Consider the following 21,786-nt stretch of genomic DNA (forward strand, 5'->3'; position numbering starts at 1 on the left):
AAATAGGAATAGATCAATTTAGGATATCTGGTCAGCATGGATGAGTTGGACTGAAGGGTCTGTTTCCGTGCTGTACATCTCTATGACTCTGTTGAGGAAACCCTGACTGATGTCTGGCTGACCTGACACAATTCTATATCACGAATGTCTATTGACATTATGGGTCAGTTGATAAGTTGCATAATCAGAGCCAGTGAGCTAGACATAATCAAAATGTACAACAAACAGTCCACTATACAACAAAATTAGGGCCAATCCAATCAAAAGCATAGGTCCACATGTTCAATTTAAGATTAGAAAAGCCAAATAGAAATTATATTGAGAGGTATGGGAAAGGTACCTCATTATTGCTTCAATCCATCTACCCAGAAGACCACAAGACATAGCTAAAGTTGGAGCTAGGAACAGTATCCCACAAAATCGGACAAACTCAAGCGGGGAAGTGATCCAAACAATATCAAGTCTACAGCTCTGGGTCTCTTCCTCTGCTACTAATTACTTATGTATTGCATAAAACATGTAAAGAAATTGAACTCAGTTTTTAATTCTGTACCTAAAGCCTACCAAAATAGATAATCCATCAACTGTTAGGTAATGCCATTCAACACACACACAAAGAGCAGACACAGCTGTAAGGAAAAGATAATCTAATGATCTTTATCCCAGCATCATTCTGCTCTGCAACTAGCTGCAATCTGTCAACCTTCTTAACTCAGGTGTAAAGCAGTGTAAACCCTTCTACCATGTGCATTGATCATATCTATAGAGTGAGCTATGTAATTCTGTATACTTAATTCAAGGGCCACAGAAATATAGAAACAAGGAGGAGTTATGATCATGGCTGATCCTCTAATCTCAATGCAATATTCCTGCTTTCTCCCCATACTCCTTAATGCCTTTAAAATCTAAAAATATATCATTGACTTCCTTGAATATACTCATGAATTTGGAAACCATAGCCTTTCGTGATGGAGAATTCCCTACTCCTACTGTAGGTCACTCCCCCTTCAGTGAAGAACTTTCTTGTCAACTCAGTCCTAAATGACCTACCCCATATCCTGAAACTGTTTTTGAATTCCCATTTTTGAATTCCCAACCCAGGAAAATATTCTCCCTGTAAATGGTGTGTCCAGATCTGTTAGAATTTTATATCCCCACTACATTTACTAAACTTTAGTGAATACAGGCTCAGTTGAACCAATTTCTCCTCATACGATAGACCTGCCATCCTCAGTATCAACCTAGTGAACCTGTGCTATACACACTCTACAGTGTATTCTTCCTTAGGTATGGAGACCAAAACTGCACAGAATACTTTAGGCATGGTCTCACCCAGGTCTCACCCTGGTCTCACCCAGGACATTCTCCCCGTGTCTGCGTGGGTTTCCTCCGGGTGCTCCGGTTTCCTCCCACAATCCAAAGATGTGCAGGTCAGGTGAATTGGCCATGCTAAATTGCCCGTAGTGTTAGGTAAGGGGTAAATGTAGGGGTATGGGTGGGTTGCGCTTCAGCGGGTCGGTGTGGACTTGTTGGGCCGAAGGGCCTGTTTCCACACTGTAATCTAATCTAAACTACAGTGAAGGACCCCTACCTTTGAATTCAAATCCTCTTGTAATGAAGGCCAATATTTTATTTGCCTTCCTAATTGCTTGCTGCACCTGTCTACCTTCATGACTGGTATATGAGGACATCTAGAGCTCCTTTGCAAATCCACATTTTCCAACACATCACCAGTGAAACAGTACTCTGCCCTTCTGTCTTTCATATGAAGTGTACAATTTAGCCATGTTGCACTGCATCTTCCTTATGTTTGGCTACTCACTCAACTTTGACTTTACCTGGTGAATGAGCAGCGCTCTGAAAGCTTGTGATTTCAAATAAACCTGTTGGACTATAACCTGGTGTTGCATGACTTCTGACTTTGTCAACCCTAGTCCAACACTGGCAACTCCACATCATCAATTCATATCAATATATTATCCCTATACTATATGCCTTAATGCTGCACATTAAGTTCTTATTAATGATCTTATCAAAAGTCAAATTCAAATAAAGCACATCCATTGGTTCTTCCATATTTATTCTACTAGTTATATCCTCAAAAACTCCAGTGGGTTTATTAAGCATAATTTTCCTTTCATAACCAATGCTGGCCTTGTCCAATCCTGTAAATAATTTTCCAGTCCTTTGCTATTACGTTTTTTATGATCGACTAACATTTTTCCTATTAATAATGTGATTATTAATTCTCTGTCTTTTCTCTCCTGAACTTTTTAAATTCGTGGGGTTATATTTGCCATCTTCCAATCTGCACAACTACTGCAGAATCTATACAATTTTGGAAAATGACTGCCAATGCACTCAATATTCCTTTAGCATTCTGGGATGTAGATTATCAGGCTCTGGTGATTTGTCAGCCTTTAATGCACTATTTTCTTACTAATACTGATTTCCTCAACTCTGCTCTTTCACAAGCATTTCTGGGAGGGTATTTGTGCTCTCTTTTGTGAATACTTACTAACATATGTGTTTAATTTTCTGCCATTTCTTTGTTCCCCATTATAATTTCACAGTCAGTTTTTATATTCCCTGCAATTTTACTCATGTATTTTACTTTAACCCTCTTGGTCAAGCTTTCTGTCCTCTTCTGCTGAATTCTAAACTGCTCCCAATTTTCAGGCTTGCTGCTTTTTCTGGCAATTTTATATGCCTCCTGTTTGGATCTAACACTAGCCCTAATTTCTTTTGCAAGCTATAGTTCAGCCACCTTTTCTCTTTTTTGTGTTAGGTAAGAATAAATAATTGCTGTAATTCATATATACATTCTGCCAACCCTTTTAAGACGGTCCCCCAATCCATCCTTGCCAATTCACATCTCAGACCTTCATAGTTCCCTTTATTTAGATCCTCCCAGGAGGAGTCTCTGCACTATGGCTAATTTTCAGGTCACTTATGCATTGGTTTTACTCATTCAAAACAATATTTCAATGAACGAACAGTCAATCCATGGACCAGGTTGGGGAGAAATCAGAAGTAATTACTTCAAATGCAAGTTAGATATATTTCATTAATGCATGTTAAAATTACATCTGATTGCATCATGCACACTATAAAGATCTGCAATCCTGGGTGCATGACTGAACTATCCATATTTTAGTAGCTAACTACAAGCAGCAGCAGCAAACATTCCTGCTACCCACAATACTCCTATTTCGTTCTCATCTTATCTGTAAATACTCATCATGGGAACATACTAAAAAAACAGCCACTTTGGTATTTACCTCCACTATCAACTGAATTGCTTGACTACATGTTAAAAAAATCTTGTTATTTTTTTTCCAACAGAAGTAAAACAATATATGTCATAACTGGAGTGTTTGATAGTACAAGGAGCTTGTTATGTTCATTGGACACGATGATGGAAAGAAAATCATTCGGGATGTTTAACAGTTGATCAATCTGAATCCTTCAAAACTGAAATTGCTTCCCAAAGTGACACACTAACATAGAAAGTGAATTGCCAATACTTACTATTTACAAATAAATAAATACAACTCCAGTAGAGACAGCCAGACTTGGGCAACTGGTTAGTACCACTGAACTGCCCAGCTCTATTTCACAGGATTATTTCTTTCCTCAATCATCAGTAAAAACGCATACTAGAGTTTGTGCATGTGTCCAAGTTTACTTTTCCAATATAATGAATTAATTCTAGTTAAAATTTAGCAATTGAGATTTCAAATTACAATTGGTAAAGAAACATTATTCTAAGTTCCATTATCTTCCAGTAGAAATTCCAGCACAGTTAACACATATACATATGGAGTATTTCTTAGCTGAGGGGATGTCTGACTTTCCAGAGCCTCATTCATGAGACAAAAGATGTTAATCAGTGACTTTGCTGATCCATAATAGTCTTCAATCCTGGGGACACATTTCTACTATTCACTTTGCAACTGTGATAATGAGTGAAAAGTACACAATGCAGGAAGGAATGTATCATGTTACAACTTCTGGTTAACTTGTGGCCTGCCAAAAGGCCATTTCCCGAGCAGTTTTTTTTTTAGCAGTCACAGTTTACCATTGCCTACCATTCTCAGGGGAAGGAAAAGGAGGCAGGTCACAATTCCAAATCAGCTGGAACTGAAATCAAACCCATGTTGTTGGCATTATTCTGAACAACATGTTAGCTATCTTGCCAGACTAATATAAAACAAAGAACAAGGGATGCTGGAGCTCTGAAACAGATTGGCTTGTTCGAAGGTCTGCTGCAGTTCTCTGAAACTTCATTCAAGTTGTATTAAAGGATCATAAGCCCTCCAGGTCTCAACCCGCCATTATCTTCCTCTTCCCAACTCCAGTCCTAACGTCCTTACCCTGCTTATCAGACCCAAGCTTATCTCATGCTCTGAATGCTCTCATGTGACTTTATTTGCCCATGTACCCTCCATGATCGTTTGCATCCTCCATGTCCACTAATCTAGTATTCACCGTAGAACCAATGAGCCCGGTATAACAATGCCAAAATTTGAAGTGATTTGGAACTGTCAGTGTTGGACTGGGGTGGACAAAGTTAAAAATCACACAACATAGTGCAACAGATTTATTTGGAAGCACTAGCTTTCGAAGTGCTAACTCTTCATCAGGTGGTTGTGGAACATGACCATATAACACAGAATTTATAGCCAAAGGGTTACAGTGTCATGGAGATGTAATGATATTAAACAACTTTAGTTAAAGATCACACAACACCAGGTTACAGTTCTTAAACAAATTTAGATTAAGTCTTCCATCATTTAGAATGGGGTATGGCGGTTTAGGTTCTTTAATATGTAAACCTCAGAATTACATTCTCAAGGTGGCATCAACTTATCTAATAATAGGTGTCATGTCAGCTCAGACAATGTATTGAATGTGTGAAGGTAAAGTCTGTACCAATGTTGAGTCAATTCTATTTCTAAAGTGAGGTTTACAGAATCTTACGTGGATTTATGCAGTTTTTGGGCAAAATAAAATGTAATACTGCAAATACAAATTATTATTTGACATATTATTAGACAAGCTGACACCACCTTGAGAATGTATGCAAATGCAATGTTCCATTTGCCTTCCTTATTAACTGCTGATCTTGGATGCTAGATTTTTTATGATTCAGGCACAAGCACTCCCAAATCCCTCTGTTCTATAACTTTTGCAGCTTTTCACCATTTAAATAATATTTGGCCCCTCTATTCTTCCTGCCAAAGTGTAAAATCTCATATTTCCTTACATTAAATTCCATTTGTGAAGTTTTTGCTCAGTCATTTAATCTGGGTATATTTGCTGATGATTACACAATATATATGACCATTCATGACATGAAGCAGTCCACGTCCATGTCCAAAAACATCAAGACCTGGATATAATTCAGGTTTGGGCTGACAAGAAGCAAATAACATTTGCCTCAGACAAGTGGTAGGCAATGATCATCTCTAATCTAACCTTCACTCCTTGGCATCACTATCACGGGATTCTTGCCCTATTACTATCTTGGGGGTTACTGTTGACTAAACACTGAACTAAAACAGCCACATAAATACTCTGCCTATAAGATCAGGTCAGAGACGTGAGATCCCCCTGTCTCCTCGAAGATTGTCCTTCATTTCCAAAGCCAAGCTAGGAGTGCAATTAATTACTCTCCACCATCTTGGATTGTGCAGCTGCAACAACATTCAAGAAGTTTGACACCATTTGGGACAATGCAGCCTATTTGTTTCACACATCATTCGCCATTCATTCCCTTCACTACCAATGCACAATGGCAGCATTGTGTACCATCAACAAGATGTACTGCAGTAACTCACCAAGGCTCATCTGACAGCATTTTTCAGACTCCCGACATTTACTGCCAGAAGAAATATGTCAGCAAAATCATGGGAACACTGCCACCTGCAATTTCTCTTCCAAGCTACATATCAACTTGATTTGGAACTAAAATAACACAAAGAACTGTGGATGCTGGAGGTACAAACAAACAGAAACATAAATTGCTTGGAAAACTCAGCAGGTCTGTCAGTATCTGTGGAGAGAAAACAGAGTTAACATTTTGAGTCCAGTGACCCTTCTTAGAACTCCCTACCTAAAAGCACTGTGGGTGTTCTTATACTCCAAGGACTGCAGCTTACCACTATGAATGGAGAATAAAGATTAGCCTAATTAGCAAAAGGCAGATATCATAAACAAATAAAAAAGTTAGGCTTATTAGCAGAAGAAGGAGGCTTATGTGTTGATGAGGCAAAAATGGTTCAGATGAGGCGATGGAGAGTTACAGATCAGCTAGGAAGGATTTAAAGAGAGAGTTAAGAAGAGCAAAGAGAGGACACGAGCAGTCTTTAGCAAATAGAATAAAAGAGAACCCTAAAGCTATCTATAGGTATGTGAGGAATAAAAGGATGACTAGGGTAGGAATAGGGCCAGTCAAAGACAGAAGTGGGAAGTTGAGTGTGGATCCTGTGGAGATCGGAGAGGTGCTAAATGAACATTTCTCATTGGTTTTCATTCAGGAGAAGGAGAATATTGTAGAGGAGAAGAATGAGAGATGAGATATTAGACTAGAAAGGATCGAGGTTAGTTAGCAACAGGTGTTATCAATTCTAGAAGAAGTAAATGTAGACAAGTCCCCTGGGCCGGATGGGATTTATCTGAGGATTCTCTGGGAAGCTATGGAGGAGATAGCTGAGCCTTTAGCTTTGATATTTGAGTCATCATTGTCCAGAGGATTAGAGGATTGCAAATGTTGTGCCCTTGTTCAAGAAGGGCAGTCGAGATGACCCAGATAATTATAGATCAGTGAGCCTTACTTCTGTTGTAGGAAAGGTTTTGGAAAGGATTATAAGAGATAAGATTTATAATTATCTAGCAAACAACAATTTGATTTCAGATAGTCAACACGGTTTTGTCAAAGGCAGATCGTTTCTCATAAACCTCATTGAGTTTTTTGAGAAGGTGATCAAGCATGTGGATGAGGGTAGGGCAGTTGACATGGTATACATGGATTTCAGTAAAGCCTTTGATAAGGTTCCGTATGGTAGGCTGTTGGAGAAAATGCAAAGGCATGGGATTGAAGGTGATTTAGCAGTTTGGATTAGAAAGAAGGATCTGTTTTGGGACCACTGCTGTTTGTCATTTCTATAAATGACTTAGACGTAGGCATTGGTGGATGGATTAATAAATTTGCAGGTGACGCTAAAGTCAGTAGAGTAGTGGACAGTTTGGAAGAATGTTACAGGTTGCAGGGGAACTTGGATAAACTGTAGAATTGGGCTGAGAGGTGGTAAATGGAGTTCAATGCAGATAAATGCAAGATGACGCACTTTGGGAAGAATAACAGGAAGGCAGAGTACTGAGTCAATGGAAAGATTCTTGGTAGTGTGGATGTGCAGAGGGATCTTGGAATCCATGTACATAGATCCCTGAATGGTGCCACCCAGGTTGATAGTGCTGTTAAGAAGGCATATGGTGTGTCAGATTTCATTGGGAGAGGGATTGAGTTCCGGAGCCGCAATATCATGCTGCAACTATACAAAATGCTAGTGCGGCCTCACTTGGAATATTGCGTACAGTTCTGGTCGCCATATTTCGGGAAGGATGTGGAAGCATTGGAAAAGGTGCAGACGAGATTTACCAGGATGTTGCCTAGTCTGGAGGGAAGGTCTTATGAGGAAAGGCTGAGAGATTTGGGTCTGTTTTCATTGGAAAGAAGAAGGCTAAGGGGAGATTTGATAAAGACATAAAAGATGATCAGAGGATTAGATAGAGTAGACAGTAAAAGTCTTTTTCCTGGGATGATGAGGCTAGCTTGTACGAGGGGGCATAACTACAAATTGAGGGGTGATAGATTTAAGACAGATGTCAGAGGCAGGTTCTTTACTCAGAGAGTGGTAAGGGCGTGGAATGTCTTGCTTGCCAATGTAGTCAACTCAGCCACATCAGGGAGATTTAAACAATCCTTGGATAAGCACATGGATGATGACGAGATAGTGTAAGGGGACGAGCTGAGAATAGTTCACAGGTCGGCGGAACATTGAGGGCCGAAGGGCCTGTTTTGCGTTGTATTGTTCTATGTTCTCTCTATATGGATTCTAATATATCCTATGTAAAGTTTATCTTCTATTGTGATTTCTGTTGGTCGGCTGACCAACGGTTGCTCTCAACAGCAAATCATCAAACATTCAGCCTAGGAGTTTCTGCCCATCAGCATAGACTCAGTTATGCTAATAGCCTTTTCTTTTAAGATGTTCTGGGGATTGTATAAGGGTTAAGAGTCTTAAAGTATCCTTTTCTGATCTAATCATGATAACTCATAAGGAGTAGTGAGAGAATAGTTTCAGTTCTCAAATGAATAAGACATAACATCTGGGTTCTCCTCTTAGTCTCTGTAACAATGTTTATCATATCAATATAACATCAATATCTTGTTTAAGACAAGAGGCTCTCTCATTAGACTAGGAAATGTTTTTCCTCAACCATGCCAGACCAAGTGAGCCCTGTGGATCCTTACCCTAAAGCAGCACCTGAAGATGGAGCAAGGCTCCGAAAACATGTGGTTTCAAATAAACCCCTTGGACTATAACCTGTTGTGGTGTGATTTTTGACCTTGTTCAACCCAGTTCAGCACCTCTACATCATGGCTAAAAGACGGTGGTGGCAGCAAACCTACCAGAGTGCAGCCATCATGGTGATCAGCAGTGAGGATTGCTCATACAACTGGGGAAGGGATATCTTCCAGAAAAGAATGGATCCCAGTGTATTCAGAATATATTACTTTAGCACCACTCCATCACAACCCTGCTGTATGAATGGCAGGAGCTGCTACCTCACAATTTTCATTATGTTACAATCTATAGAAAAGTACATTGCACTTACCTTCACTGCCCTTTTTGGTGTCTCTGCTAGGATGGGTGGTAAGATTCCTTTGTAAAAGCCAAGAATCCTAAAATGAGAAAAAGACATATTTCTTCTCAAAGTTTCAAATAATACAATGTAACTCGATGTTAGCAGTATTATTCTGTGATTTACTAACCTGAGTTTCTGACAACAACATTAATTTTTTTGCTACCTTATAATTGTAGAAATCTCCATGACCAGTTTGATGAAAATCCACAATTGTTATAACTTATTACAGCAGGCAATGGTTAGAAATTATTTTCCTATCTTCCCAACAAAGCAAATTGTGCAACATAAATCAGTTTCTAAGGTAAGTTAAATTTTATTTTTTGAGAGATGCTTCCTTCAGTGTCTACATTTGTTTTAATCTCTCAAAAGTGATTAGAAGTAAAGGTAAGGGAAAAGGAGTTTAGTGAAGTAGTTTGTATTTCAGAAAACAATGCACAGTTTATCTTTTCTCTCAAGGATGTACCTTGATTACTGGGCAGTTTTGGCAGAGAGGTCGATCTTGGTATGTGGTTCAGACATATTCGGTGATGGACGGGTAAGCTCTAGATAAGTTCAAAACTGCTCTTCTTGGACTTTAGAGAGCAAAGATGGAAGACCACAGGGGAAATGAGCAATATAGGAAACAGTGGTAGGAACATGACCACTAATTGGAGAGATGAAAGACTGAGTATCGTCAATGAAAAGACTTAAGGGTGAAATTGGAAGTAAATTGTGAATTTCTTTTTCCCAGGAGAAAGGAAATGATTTTGAGAGGTGGGCAGCAATATGTGGAATTTAGCAAATACAAGAAATGGCTTTCCCAGATGATTAATGTCACAAGGTTAGAGAGGGGACAAGAAACTGTGAGGTAGAATGGGTGGTGACAAGAAAGGATTTTTTAGTGAAGCCATGGTGGCAGTGAATCAAGGAGAGATATTAAAAGGGAGTTGATATACTGTCAAAGAGTCACAGAGATGTATAGCATGGAAACAGACCCTCTAGTCCAACTCATTGATGCCAACCAGATATCCTAAATTAATCTAGTCCCATTTGGCAGCATTTTGCTCATATCCGTCTAAACCTTTCTTATTCAGACACTCATCCAGATACTTCTAAATGCTGCATTTGTACCAGCCTCCATCACCTCCCCTGACAGCTCATTCCATACACAGACCACCCTCTGCGTGAGGAATTTGCCCCTTAGGTCACTTTTAAATCTTTCCCCTCTCACCTTAAACCTATGCCCCCTAGTTTTGTACTCTCCTACTCTGGGGTAAAAAAATCATTGACTATTCACCCTATCCATACTTCTCATGACTTGATAAACCTCTATAAGGTCATCCCTCAGCCTCTGAAATTCCAGGAAAAACAGCCCCAACTTATTTAGCCTCTCCCTCTAGCTCAAGCCCTCCAACTCTGGCAACATCCTTGTAAGTCTTTTCTGAACCCTTTCAAGTTTCACAATGTCTTTCCGATAGCTGGGAGACTAGATATTAATGCAGTATTCCAAAACTGGCCTAACCAATAGACAATAGGTGCAGGAGTAGGCCATTCTGGCCTTCGAGCCTGCACCATCATTCAATATGATCATGACTAATCATCCTCAATCAGTATCCTGTTCCTGCCTTATCTCCATAACCCTTGATTCCACTATCCTTGAGAGCTCTATCCAACTCTTGCTTAAATGAATCCAGAGACTGGGCCTCCACTGCCTTCTGGAGCAGAGCATTCCACACACCCACCACTCTCTAGGTGAAGAAGTTTCTCCTCATCTCTGTCCTAAATGGCCTACCCCTTATTTTTAAGCTGTGTCCTCTGGTTCAGGACTCACCCATCAGCAGAAACATGTTTCCTGCCTCCAGAGCGTCCAATCCTTTAATAATCTTATACGTCTCAATCAGATCCCCTCTCAGGCTTCTAAACTCAAAGGTATACAAGCCCAGTCGCTCCAATCTTTCAACATAAGATAGTCCCGCCATTCCAGGAATTGACCTCGTGAACCTACGCTGCACTCCCTCAATAGCCAGAATGTCTTTCCTCAAATTTGGAGACCAGAACTGCACACAATATTCCAGGTGCGGTTTCACCAGGGCCCTGTACAGCTGAGAAGAACTTCTTTGCTTCTATACTCAATCCCTCTTGTTATGAAGGCCAGCATGCTATTAGCTTTCTTCACTACCTGCTGTACCTGCATGCTTGCCTTCATTGACTGGTGTCCAAGAACACCCAGACCTCTTTGTACTGCCCCTTTACCTAACTTGACTCCATTTAGGTAGTAATCTGCCTTCCTGTTCTTGCCACCAAAGTGGATAACCATACATTTATCCACATTAAACTGCATCTGCCATGCATCTGTCCACTCACCTAACCTGTCCAGGTCACCCTGTAATCCCCTAACATCCTCCTCACATTTCACCCTGCCACCCAGCTTTGTATCATCAGCAAATTTGCTAATGTTACTATTAATACCATATCATTAATATTAATACCATATCACCGTTCTATATCATTAATATATATTGTAAAAAGCTGCGGTCCCAGCACTGATCCCTGCGGTACCCCACTGGTCACCGCCTGCCATTCCGAAATGGAGCAGTTTATCACTACTCTTTGTTTCCTGTCAGCCAACCAATTTTCAATCCAAGTCAGTACTTTGCCCCCAATACCATGCGCCCTAATTTTGCTCACTAACCTCCAATGTGGGACTTTATCAAAGGCTTTCTGAAAATCCAGGTACACTACATCCACTGGGTCTCCCTTGTCCATTTTCAGAGTTACATCCTCAAAAAATTCCTGAAGATTAGTCAAGCATGATTTCCCCTTCATAAATCCATGCTGACTCTGACCTACCCTGTTACTGCTATCCAGATGTGTCGTAATTTCATCCTTTATAATTGACTCCAGCATCTTTCCCACCACTGAGGTCAGACTAACTGGTCTATGATTTCCTGCTTTCTCTCTCGCTCCTTTTTTAAAATGTGGTACAACATTAGCCACCCTCCAATCTGCAGGAACTGATCCTGAATCTATCGAACTCTGGAAAATAATTACCAATGCATCCATGATTTCTGGAGCCACCTCCTTCAGTACCCTGGGATGTAGACCATCAGGCCCCAGGGACTTATCAGCCTTCAGACCTAACAGTCTCTCCAACACCAATTCCTGGCAAATATAAATTCCCTTCAGTTCAGATCCTTCGGCCACTGTTACCTCAGGGAGATTGCTTGTGTCTTCCCCAGTGAACACAAATCTGAAGTACCAATTCAACTCTTCTGCCATTTCTTTGTTCCCCGTAATATATTCCCCTGTTTCTGTCTTCAAGGGCCCAATTTTAGTCTTAACCATCCTTTTCCCTTTCACATACCTAAAAAAGCTTTTACTGTCCTCCTTTATATTTTTGGCCAGTTTACCTTCGTACCTCATTTTTCCTCTGTGTATTTCCTTCTTAGTAATCCTCTGTTGTTCTTTAAAAGCTTCCCAGTCCTCCGTTTTCCCACTCATCTTTGCTATGTTATACTTTTTCTCTTTTGACTTTGTATGTTTCTTAACTTCCCTCGTCAGCCACGGGCACCCCTGCCTCCTCATAGGATCTTTCTTCCTTTTTGGAATGAACTGATCCTGCATCTTCTGCATTATACCCAGAAATATCTGCCATTGTTCCTCCACTGTCATCCCTGCTAAGGTATTGCACCATTGAACTTTGGCCAGCTCCTCTCTCATAGCTCCATTGTTCCCTTTATTCAACAGAAATATTGTCACTACCGATTGAACCCTCTCCCTTTCAAATTGCAGATTGAAGCTTATTGTATTATGGTCACTACCTCCTAATGTCTCCTTCACTTCAATATCATTTATAGCTGCAACATGACCTCCCGACTCCAAAATCAATGCACTGACCAACACAGGCAAGCACACCAAATGCTGCCTTCACTATCCTACCTACCTGAGAGTCCACTTTCAAGGAGCTATGATCCTGCACTCCAAAGTCTCTTTGTTCAGCAACACTCCTTAGGACCTTACCATTAAACGTATAAGTCCTGCACTGATTTGCCCTATCAAAATGAAGCATCTCATATTTATCTAAATTAAACTCCAACTGCAACTCCTTGGCCCATCAGCCCATCTGATCCATATCCTGTTGTAATCTGAGATAACCTTCTTGGTTGTCCACTACACCACCAATTTTGGTGTCATTTGCAAACTTACTAACCACACCTCCTATATTCACATCCAAATCATTTTTATAAATGACAAAAAGCAATGGACCCAGCATCGATCCTTGTGGCACACTGCTGGTTACAGACCTCCAGTCTGAAAAGCAATCCTCCTCCACCACCCTCTGTCTCCTACCTTCAAACCAGTTATGTACCCAAAGTCCTTAGATGTTTCTTCCAGGCAGGCATACACCTTAGAAGGGAAAAATGCAAGTTCTAGGTACTCTAAGTATCCTAATTAGATTGCACACTCAACAAAGATTGGGTTATACCTGCTGGAAGATAAAGTGAAGATGATCAAAGGTACCCCAGCTCCTACTTCGGTACCAGACCTTACGTCTTTCCTTGAGCTGATGGAAGGTTCATGCATAACCTGGCCTCCATCCTGGCACATTTGCATCAATTCTTAAAATAGTGTCACATTGGAAATGGTCAGGTAGCTAAGTCATAGCTTTCAGGGAAGTGAAGAAATAGTTATCATCCTCTAAGGTTTTGGCACACTACGATCCAAGAGAGATCAGGTATTGGCATGCAGTGCCTCCCCATACAGCACCAGGATAGTATTAGCTCATAGGTGGCCCAATCGAGAGGAATGCCCAATAGTGTATGAATCCAGGACCTTCGCTAATGCAGAAAATAAATATGCCCAGATAGAGAAGGAAGGTTTGGCAGTCATATTTGGAGTTAGGAACTTCCACCAATACCTTTACGGACCACAAATCCCTGCCAAGTCTGTTTAAAGAGGACAAGGCAGTGCACCCATTGTTTCAGGCCAAATTCAGTGGCAGGGTCTAATATTAAGTGTATATAATTACAAGTTGGAACACAGCATAGTGGGGGGAGTGGCAAATGTGGATACACCACCATTGGGAGTGCCACTATCACATCCTTCCAATATTGTGGTGACCTGAACAGCACACAGATGTGGCCTAGACAATGTTTTGTAAAATTGCATTAAGACTTCTTTGCTCTTATATTCTACTCCCTGGTTAATGAAGACAAGCATTCTGTATCGAGATTGTGCTCCTGGAAAAGCACAACAGGTCAGGCAGCATCTGAGGAGCAGGAGAATCAACATTTCGGGCAAAAGCCCTTCATCAGGAATGAGGCTTGTGAGCCAAGGGGGTGGAGAGATAAATGGGAGAGGGGTAGGGCTGGAGGGAAGGTAGCTGAGAGTGCATCAGGTACACAGAACATAGAACAATACAGTGCAGAACAAGCCCTTCGGCCCTCGATGTTGCGCTGACCTGTGAACTAATCTAAGCTCATCACCCTACACTATCCCATCATCATCCATATGATTATCCAAGAATTGTTTAAATAGAAGAGGGAGTCGAAGGGTGGGTCAGTAAATTTGCAGATGATACGAAGATTGGTGGAGTTTTGGATAGTGAGGAGGGCTGTTGTCGGCTGCAAAGAGACTTAGATATGATGCAGAGCTGGGCTGAGGAGTGGCAGATGGAGTTCAACCCTGTCAAGTGTGAGGTTGTCCACTTTGGAAGGACAAATAAGAATGCAGAATACAGGGTTAACGGTAGGGTTCTTAGTAAGGTGGAGAAGCAGAGGGATCTTGGGGTCTATGTTCATAGATCTTTGCAAGTTGCCACTCAGGTGGATAGAGCTTGTAAGAAGGCCTATGGTGTATTAGCGTTCATTAGCAGAGAGATTGAATTCAAGAGTCGTGAAGTGATGTTGCAGTTGTATAGGACCTTGGTTAGGCCACATTTGGAGTACTGTGTGCAGTTCTGGTCGCCTCACTTTAGGAAAGATGTGGAAGCCTTGGAGAGGGTGCAGAGAAGATTTACCAGGATGTTGCTTGGAATGGAGAAAACGTCGTACAAGGATAGGTTAAGAGTGCCAGGCCTTTTCTCATTGGAACAGCGAAGGATGAGGGGTGACTTGATAGAGGTTTATAAGATGATCAGAGGAATAGATAGAGTAGACAGTCAGAAACTTTTTCCCCGGGTACAACAGAGTGTTACAAGGGGACATAAATTTAAGTTGAAGGGTGGAAGGTATAGGGGGGATGTCAGGGGTAGGTTCTTTACCCAGAGAGTGGTGGGGCATGGAATGCGCTGCCTGTGGGAGTGGCAGAGTCAGAATCATTGGCGACCTTTAAGCGGCAATTGGATAGGTACACGGATGGGTGCTTAAGCTAGGACAAATGTTCGGCACAACATCGTGGGCTGAAGGGCCTGTTCTGTGCTGTATTGTTCTATGTTCTATGTTCTATGCTCCTAATGTGGCTGAGTTGATTACATTGGCATGCAGGGCATTCCATGCCCTTACCACTCTCTGTGTAAAGAACCTGCCTCTAACATCTGTCTTAAATCTATCACCCCTCAATTTTCAGCTATGCCCTCTCATTTAAGCAGATGTCATCATCTTAGGAAAAAATCTCTCACTGTCCACACTATCTAATCCTCTGATCATCTTGTATGTCTCTATCAAAGCCCCTCTTAGCCTTCTTCTCTCCAGTGAGAACAGACCCAAGTCCCTCAGCCTTTTCTCATAAGACATATGCTCCATACCAGGCAACATTCTGATAAATCTCGTCTGCACCTTTTCCAATGCTTTCACATCCTTCCCGTAATGGGGCGACCAGAACTGCACACAACACCCCAATTGAGTCAACATTAGGGGTACGTCGGCTTCCAAGAGATCAATTGTGTTAGGGGATTCTGTAGTCAGAGGTACAGACAGACATTTCTGTGGCCAGCAGAGAAAAATAAGAATGGTGTGTTGTTTCCCTGGTGCCAGGATCAAGGATGTCTCAGAGAGGGTGCAGAATGTTCTCATTGGGGAGAGGGGGCAGCAGGAGGTCATTGTCCACATTGGAACCAACGATATTGGAAGGGAAAAGGTTGAGACTCTGAAGGGAGATTACAGAGAGTTAGGCAGAAATTTAAGAAGGAGGTCCTCAAGGGTAGTAATATCTGGATTACTCCCAGTGCTACGAGCTAGTGAGGGTAGGAACAGGAGGATAGAGCAGATGAATGCGTGGGTGAGGAGCTGGTGTATGGGAGAAGGATTCACATTTTTGGATCATTGGAATCTCTTTTGGGGTAGAAGGGACCTGTACAAGAAGGACGGATTGCACCTAAATTGGAAGGGGACTAATATACTCGCAGGGAAATTTACGAGAACTGCTTAGAAGGATTTATTAAGGACAAAAGGGTAACTAGGGAGACAATAGGGCCCCTCAAAGATCAGCAAGGTGGCCTTTGTGTGGAGCCACAGAAAATAGGGGAGATACTAAATGAATATTTTGCATCAGTATTTACTGTGGAAAAGGATATGGAAGATTTGTACTGGAGGAAAATAGATGGCGACATCTTGCAAAATGCCCAGATTACATAGGAGGAAGTGCTGGATGTCTTGAAACATTTAAAAGTCAATAAATCCCCAGGACATGATCAAGTGTACCCGAGAACTCTGTGGGAAGCTAGAGAAGTGATTGCTTGGATATTTGTATCATTGATAGTCACAGGTGAGGTGCCGGAAGACTGGAGGTTGGCAAACGTGGTGCCACTGTTTAAGAAGGGCGGTAAAGACAAGCCAGGGAACTATAGACCAGTGAGCCTGTCCTCGGTGGTGGGCAAGTTGTTGGAGGGAATCCTGAGGGACAGGATGTGCATGTATTTGGAAAGACAAAGACTGATTCGGGATAGTCAACATGGCTTTGTGCGTGGGAAATCATGTCTCAAAAACTTGATTGAGTTTTTTGAAGAAGTAACAAAGAAGATTGATTAGAGTAGAGCAGTAGATGTGATCTATATGGACTTCAGTAAGGCGTTTGACAAGGTTCCCCATGGGAGACTGATTAGTAAGGTTAGATCTCATGGAATACAGGGAGAACTAGCCATTTGGATACAGAACTGGCTCAAAGGTAGAAGACAGAGGGTGGTGGTGGAGGGTTGTTTTTCAGACTGGAGGCCTGTGACCAGTGGAGTGCCACAAGGATCGATGCTGGGTCCTCTACTTTTTGTCATTTACATAAATGATTTGGATGCGAGCATAAGAGGTACAGTTAGTAAGTTTGCAGATGACACCAAAATTGGAGGTATAGTGGACAGCGAAAAGGGTTATCTCAGATTACAACAGAATCTGGACCAGATGGGCCAATGGGCTGAGAAGTGGCAGATAGAGTTTAATTCAGATAAATGTGGGGTGCTGCATTTTGGGAAAGCAAATCTTAGCAGGACTTATACACTTAATGGTAAGGTCCTAGGGAGTTGCTGAACAAAGAGACCTTGGAGTGCAGGTTCATAGCTCCTTGAAAGTGGAGTCGCAGGTAGATAGGATAGTGAAGAAGGCGTTTGGTATGCTTTCCTTTATTGGTCAGAGTATTGAGTACAGGAGTTGGGAGGTCATGTTGTGGCTGTACAGGACATCGGTTAGGCCACTGTTAGAATATTGCGTGCAATTCTGGTCTCCTTCCTATCGGAAAGATGTTGTGAAACTTGAAAGGGTTCAGAAAAGATTTACAAGGATGTTGCCAGGATTGGAGGATCTGAGCTACAGGGAGAGGCTGAACAGGCTGGGGCTGTTTTCCCTGGAGCGTCGGAGGCTGAGGGGTGACCTTATAGAGGTTTACAAAATTATGAGGGGCATGGATAGGATAAATAGACAAAGTCTTTTCCCTGGGGTCAGGGAGTCCAGAGCTAGAGAGCATAGGTTTAGGATGAGAGGGGAAAGATATAAAAGAGACCTATGGGGCAACCTTTTCACTCAGAGAGTGGTACGTGTATGGAATGAGCTGCCAGAGGATGTGGTGGAGGCTGGTACAATTGCAACATTTAAGAGGCATTTGGATGGGTATATGAATAGGAAGGGTTTGGAGGGATATGGGCCAGGTGCTGGCAAGTGGGACTAGATTGGGTTGGGATATCTGGTTGGCATGGATGGGTTGGACCGAAGGATCTGTTTCCATGCTGTACATCTCTATGACTCTATGACTCTATTAGCATCTTGTATAGTTGCAGGATGACATCACGGCTCCGCAACTCAATTCCTCTACCAATAAAACCTAACACACCATCTGCCTTCTTAATAGCACTATCTACCTGGGTGGCAACTTTAGGGATCTCTGTGTACTTGGACCCAAGATCCCTTTGCACATCCACACTACCAAGGATCTTTCCATTGACCCAGTATTCTGCCTTCTTGTTATCCTTCCCAAAGTGAATCACCTCACATTTATTTGCATTGAACTCCATTTGCTACCTTTCAGCCCAATTCTGCAGCTTATCCAAGTCTCCCTACAACCAGCAACATTCTTCCACACTGTCCCCCACTCCGCTGACTTTTGTATCATCTGCAAACTTACTAACCCATCCACCTATGCCTATGTCCAAGTTGTTTATAAAAAATGCAAACAGCAATGGTCCCAAAACAGATCCTTGTAGTAGATGAAGGTGGGGGGGAGGGGTAATGGTGATAGGTCAGAGAGGAAGGTGGAGCGGAAACGTGGGAAGGAAGATGGACCGGTAGGACAGGTCATGAGGGAGGTGTCGAGTTGGATGGTTGGATCTGGGATAATGTGGGGGGAGGGGAAGTGAGGAAACTGGTGAAATCCACATTGATCCTGTGTGGTTGGAGGGTCCCAAGGCAGAAGATGAGGCGTTAGGTGTTTCAGGTTTGGCAATGGAGGAGGCCCAGGATCTGCGCATCCTTGGTGGAGTGGGAGGGGTAGTTGATGTGTATGCCTACTTCACTCTCCTGCCTAGCTGTGTTGACACCTTCAGAGATCTATGGACTTGTGCACAAAGGTTTCTCTGTTTCTCAGTACTCCTCGAGGAGTTCATTGTGTATGCCCTTCCCTTATTAATCCTCACTTTCCACTTATTAGGATTAAACTCCAACTGCCATTGCTCTATGCAATTTACCTACTTATCAATTTCAGACTGTGGCCTGAGACCATCCATGACAGCATCAACAAATTTAGAGAATCACATACTTCTATACATTGACCTTGGTGAAAAGCTTATTATATCAAATAAGGGTCAGATCAAACCAAGATTAAAGTTGTATATTGTTTGAGTAATGAACAGACACTCGTTGAATACTGCAAATAGTAAGAAAATATTAAGTAACTAAGGACTGATTTTACTCAGCCTCTAAGACAGCCTGGGATTTGATAAAATGTTGATAAAGTGGCATGGGTACTGTGCCTGGTTTTGATACTAGCAGTTTCTTTGCCACCAGTGGGAAAAATGGCAGATTTGTTGCCTCAAGAGCAAATGAATATTTAGTCAATTAAAAGCCACTTACTAACTCCACAAACATTTTGATAGCAGCAAGAAGGCCTATCTCCCTCGGAGATTGGCTACTGAAACCTACAGGTCTTCCAGTGGATTTAACATGGGGAGTGCTTTCAATTTGAATACAAGGAGGGGCCTCACAGCAACTGTGGCAATGGTGCTGTCTGACAACCAAGGTCCTCTCCCACGCTCCCTCCTCTGAATGTCTGTCTCCCCAACTCTCTTTGAGGTCACTGGCCATTGAAGTACTCTCATTCTGCAGGTTTAGCCCAGCAATGGCCACCAATAGCAGTGATATTACTAAGCTGATTGGGGCCATGGGGCCGAGTCCTTAACATGAACTATTGCATTTGCGCTATGACCTTTACAATTCTGAAATAGTGACAGTTTAACACCTGGGTCCTATTCTACTCCAGTTCCTAACAAGAGTGATGTGAAACCTGCAGGAGGAGGTACAACAATACTTGGGATTATCAATGCTCTGAAGTTAATTTGACTGTACTGTGTAAAGTTGGGTTTAAACAGTGCTTCAAATTATTTCATTCAATTTAATTCAGGGCAGCTAGTTAAAGATTTAAATGCTGGGTAACACTATGAACACACAAATTGAGTGTGTGGATGCAAACTCTTTCTTGTCAAGGAAAATCAAATCAAAACCTATAAATACTGTATTGCCTGACAATCTAAAATGGTGAAACCCCAATCCTTTTTTCGGTATACTCTGAATGTAACCATTCAAAGAATTTATGTCAGAGTCAGTGAAATATTTAATAAAATGTGATTTAACTATTTTGTTAAAATTTGGTTCAACACTCATATCTACAATTTATAAAACTTGATTGTTTGAAGGTGTTGAAAAGTAGCATGGCTCTTTTGTTTTATGTTTATGACATGAGAAAGAAGGAACATTATTAACAAACATTTGAACACAGTAAATCTGGATAAAAATCTGAGGTTATCAAATAATATGAGAAAATATAACTTAATTCTTCAATAAAATAATAATGAGACGAAAATAAGAACATACAAATTGGGACCAGGAGTAGATGATTGGGCCTCAACCGCGCTTTCCTGCTTGCTTTCCATAAACTTTCAACCCATTATTAATTAAAAGTCTAGCTCCTTCTTAAAAAAAAATCAAATTCCCAGCAACTACTGTACTCTGGGATAGTAATTTGCAGAGATTCTCAACCCATTGCAAGAAATAATTTTGCCCCATCCTTGTTTTAAATCTGCTAACCCTTATCCTACAACCATGACCTCTCATTTAACTTGCTCCGCATGAGGGAATATCACTTCTATGTCTAAAGAAACATACAAATATTAGAGTTTTATAACTGAAGCAGTTCTATCAACAGTTTCTCAAAAACCCAAGCTGGTATTTGGTTAAAGAATGGTACACACTTTAAAGTGGAATTTCTTTATATTCCATTGATTTTGTAACTTTTATCACATAATCTTTGATGAGAGTGGGAAATGTGTTACCCATTCACTGTGAAAATGATCTAAGATTTCATAAATTGAATACATAAACTTTGTAGGTTTTCTTTATCCTCAGTGCATTAGGTTTAATGTTGTAGAAAAGGTTCTGCTAAATGATTGCTTAGCCAGAACTGGTATTTCTAGTACTCAAGAGTGCAAAGGTCATTTTTCACAATGCAGTTTCACCTAAAGATCTTTTTCAGTGCAAGAATGTTGACTGCTAAGGAATGAGTAACAGTTGCGAGAAAAAAAGTCTGACACAGAATGGCTGTGATCCATGAATCCATTAGTGATTTAAACAAATGTGCTGCTGTTCTTGACAATTCTGCAGTACTCAACCGTTTCCAAGACATCCGAACAGATATTCAATAGTATAAAATATAATACAATTCATTTATATAGAATACAAGATGGGAAATAAAGGGAAAGGTTTGTTTATGGCAAATTGAGCCAGTTGACCTTGTAATGCTAACTTAAACTGATTACAAGCTATAAACTTTGTACAACGTAGTGTCACATAAGTATAAACACTTGAAGGGAAGAAGACACATTCCAAAATTTCTGGGTTGAACTGAAGAGTTGAAAAGAGTGGCACTGGAAAACCACAGCAGGCCAGGCAGCATCTGAAGAGCAGGAGAATCAACATTTTGGACATATTCCTGATGAAGGACTTATGCCTGAAACATCGACTCTCCTGCTCTCCGGATGCTGCCTGACCAGTTGCGTTTCCAATGCTACACTTTTTGACTCTTGATTCTCCAGCATCTGCAGTCCTCACTTTCTCCCCATTGAACTCAAGAGGCGAAGCAAGAGTGATGAACCTTGACATTCACTGTGGCATCAAGGAATCCGAGCAAAGCTGGAATCAATGGGAATTGGAGAAAGTCTCTACTGGTCAGAGTCATATTTAGCAT

General features: G+C 41.3%; 1 protein-coding gene across 2 annotated transcripts in view; it reads right to left on the reverse strand.

Annotated features, from left to right (window-relative positions):
• The window catches only part of slc25a21 (solute carrier family 25 member 21), a 523,142-nt gene that overhangs the window by 40,772 nt on the left and 460,584 nt on the right, over positions 1-21,786 (reverse strand). For both annotated transcript variants that reach the window (XM_043697848.2, XM_087989933.1), the window contains one exon: positions 8,905-8,971. In XM_043697848.2, coding sequence (XP_043553783.1) covers positions 8,905-8,971 — 67 coding nt within the window. The remainder of the gene's footprint in view (positions 1-8,904; positions 8,972-21,786) is intronic.

The sequence above is a fragment of the Chiloscyllium plagiosum genome, unplaced genomic scaffold (assembly GCF_037043375.1).
Source record: "Chiloscyllium plagiosum isolate Xiang-an unplaced genomic scaffold, Cpla_swu_hap1 HiC_scaffold_8, whole genome shotgun sequence".
Classification (NCBI taxonomy): Eukaryota; Metazoa; Chordata; class Chondrichthyes; order Orectolobiformes; family Hemiscylliidae; genus Chiloscyllium; species Chiloscyllium plagiosum.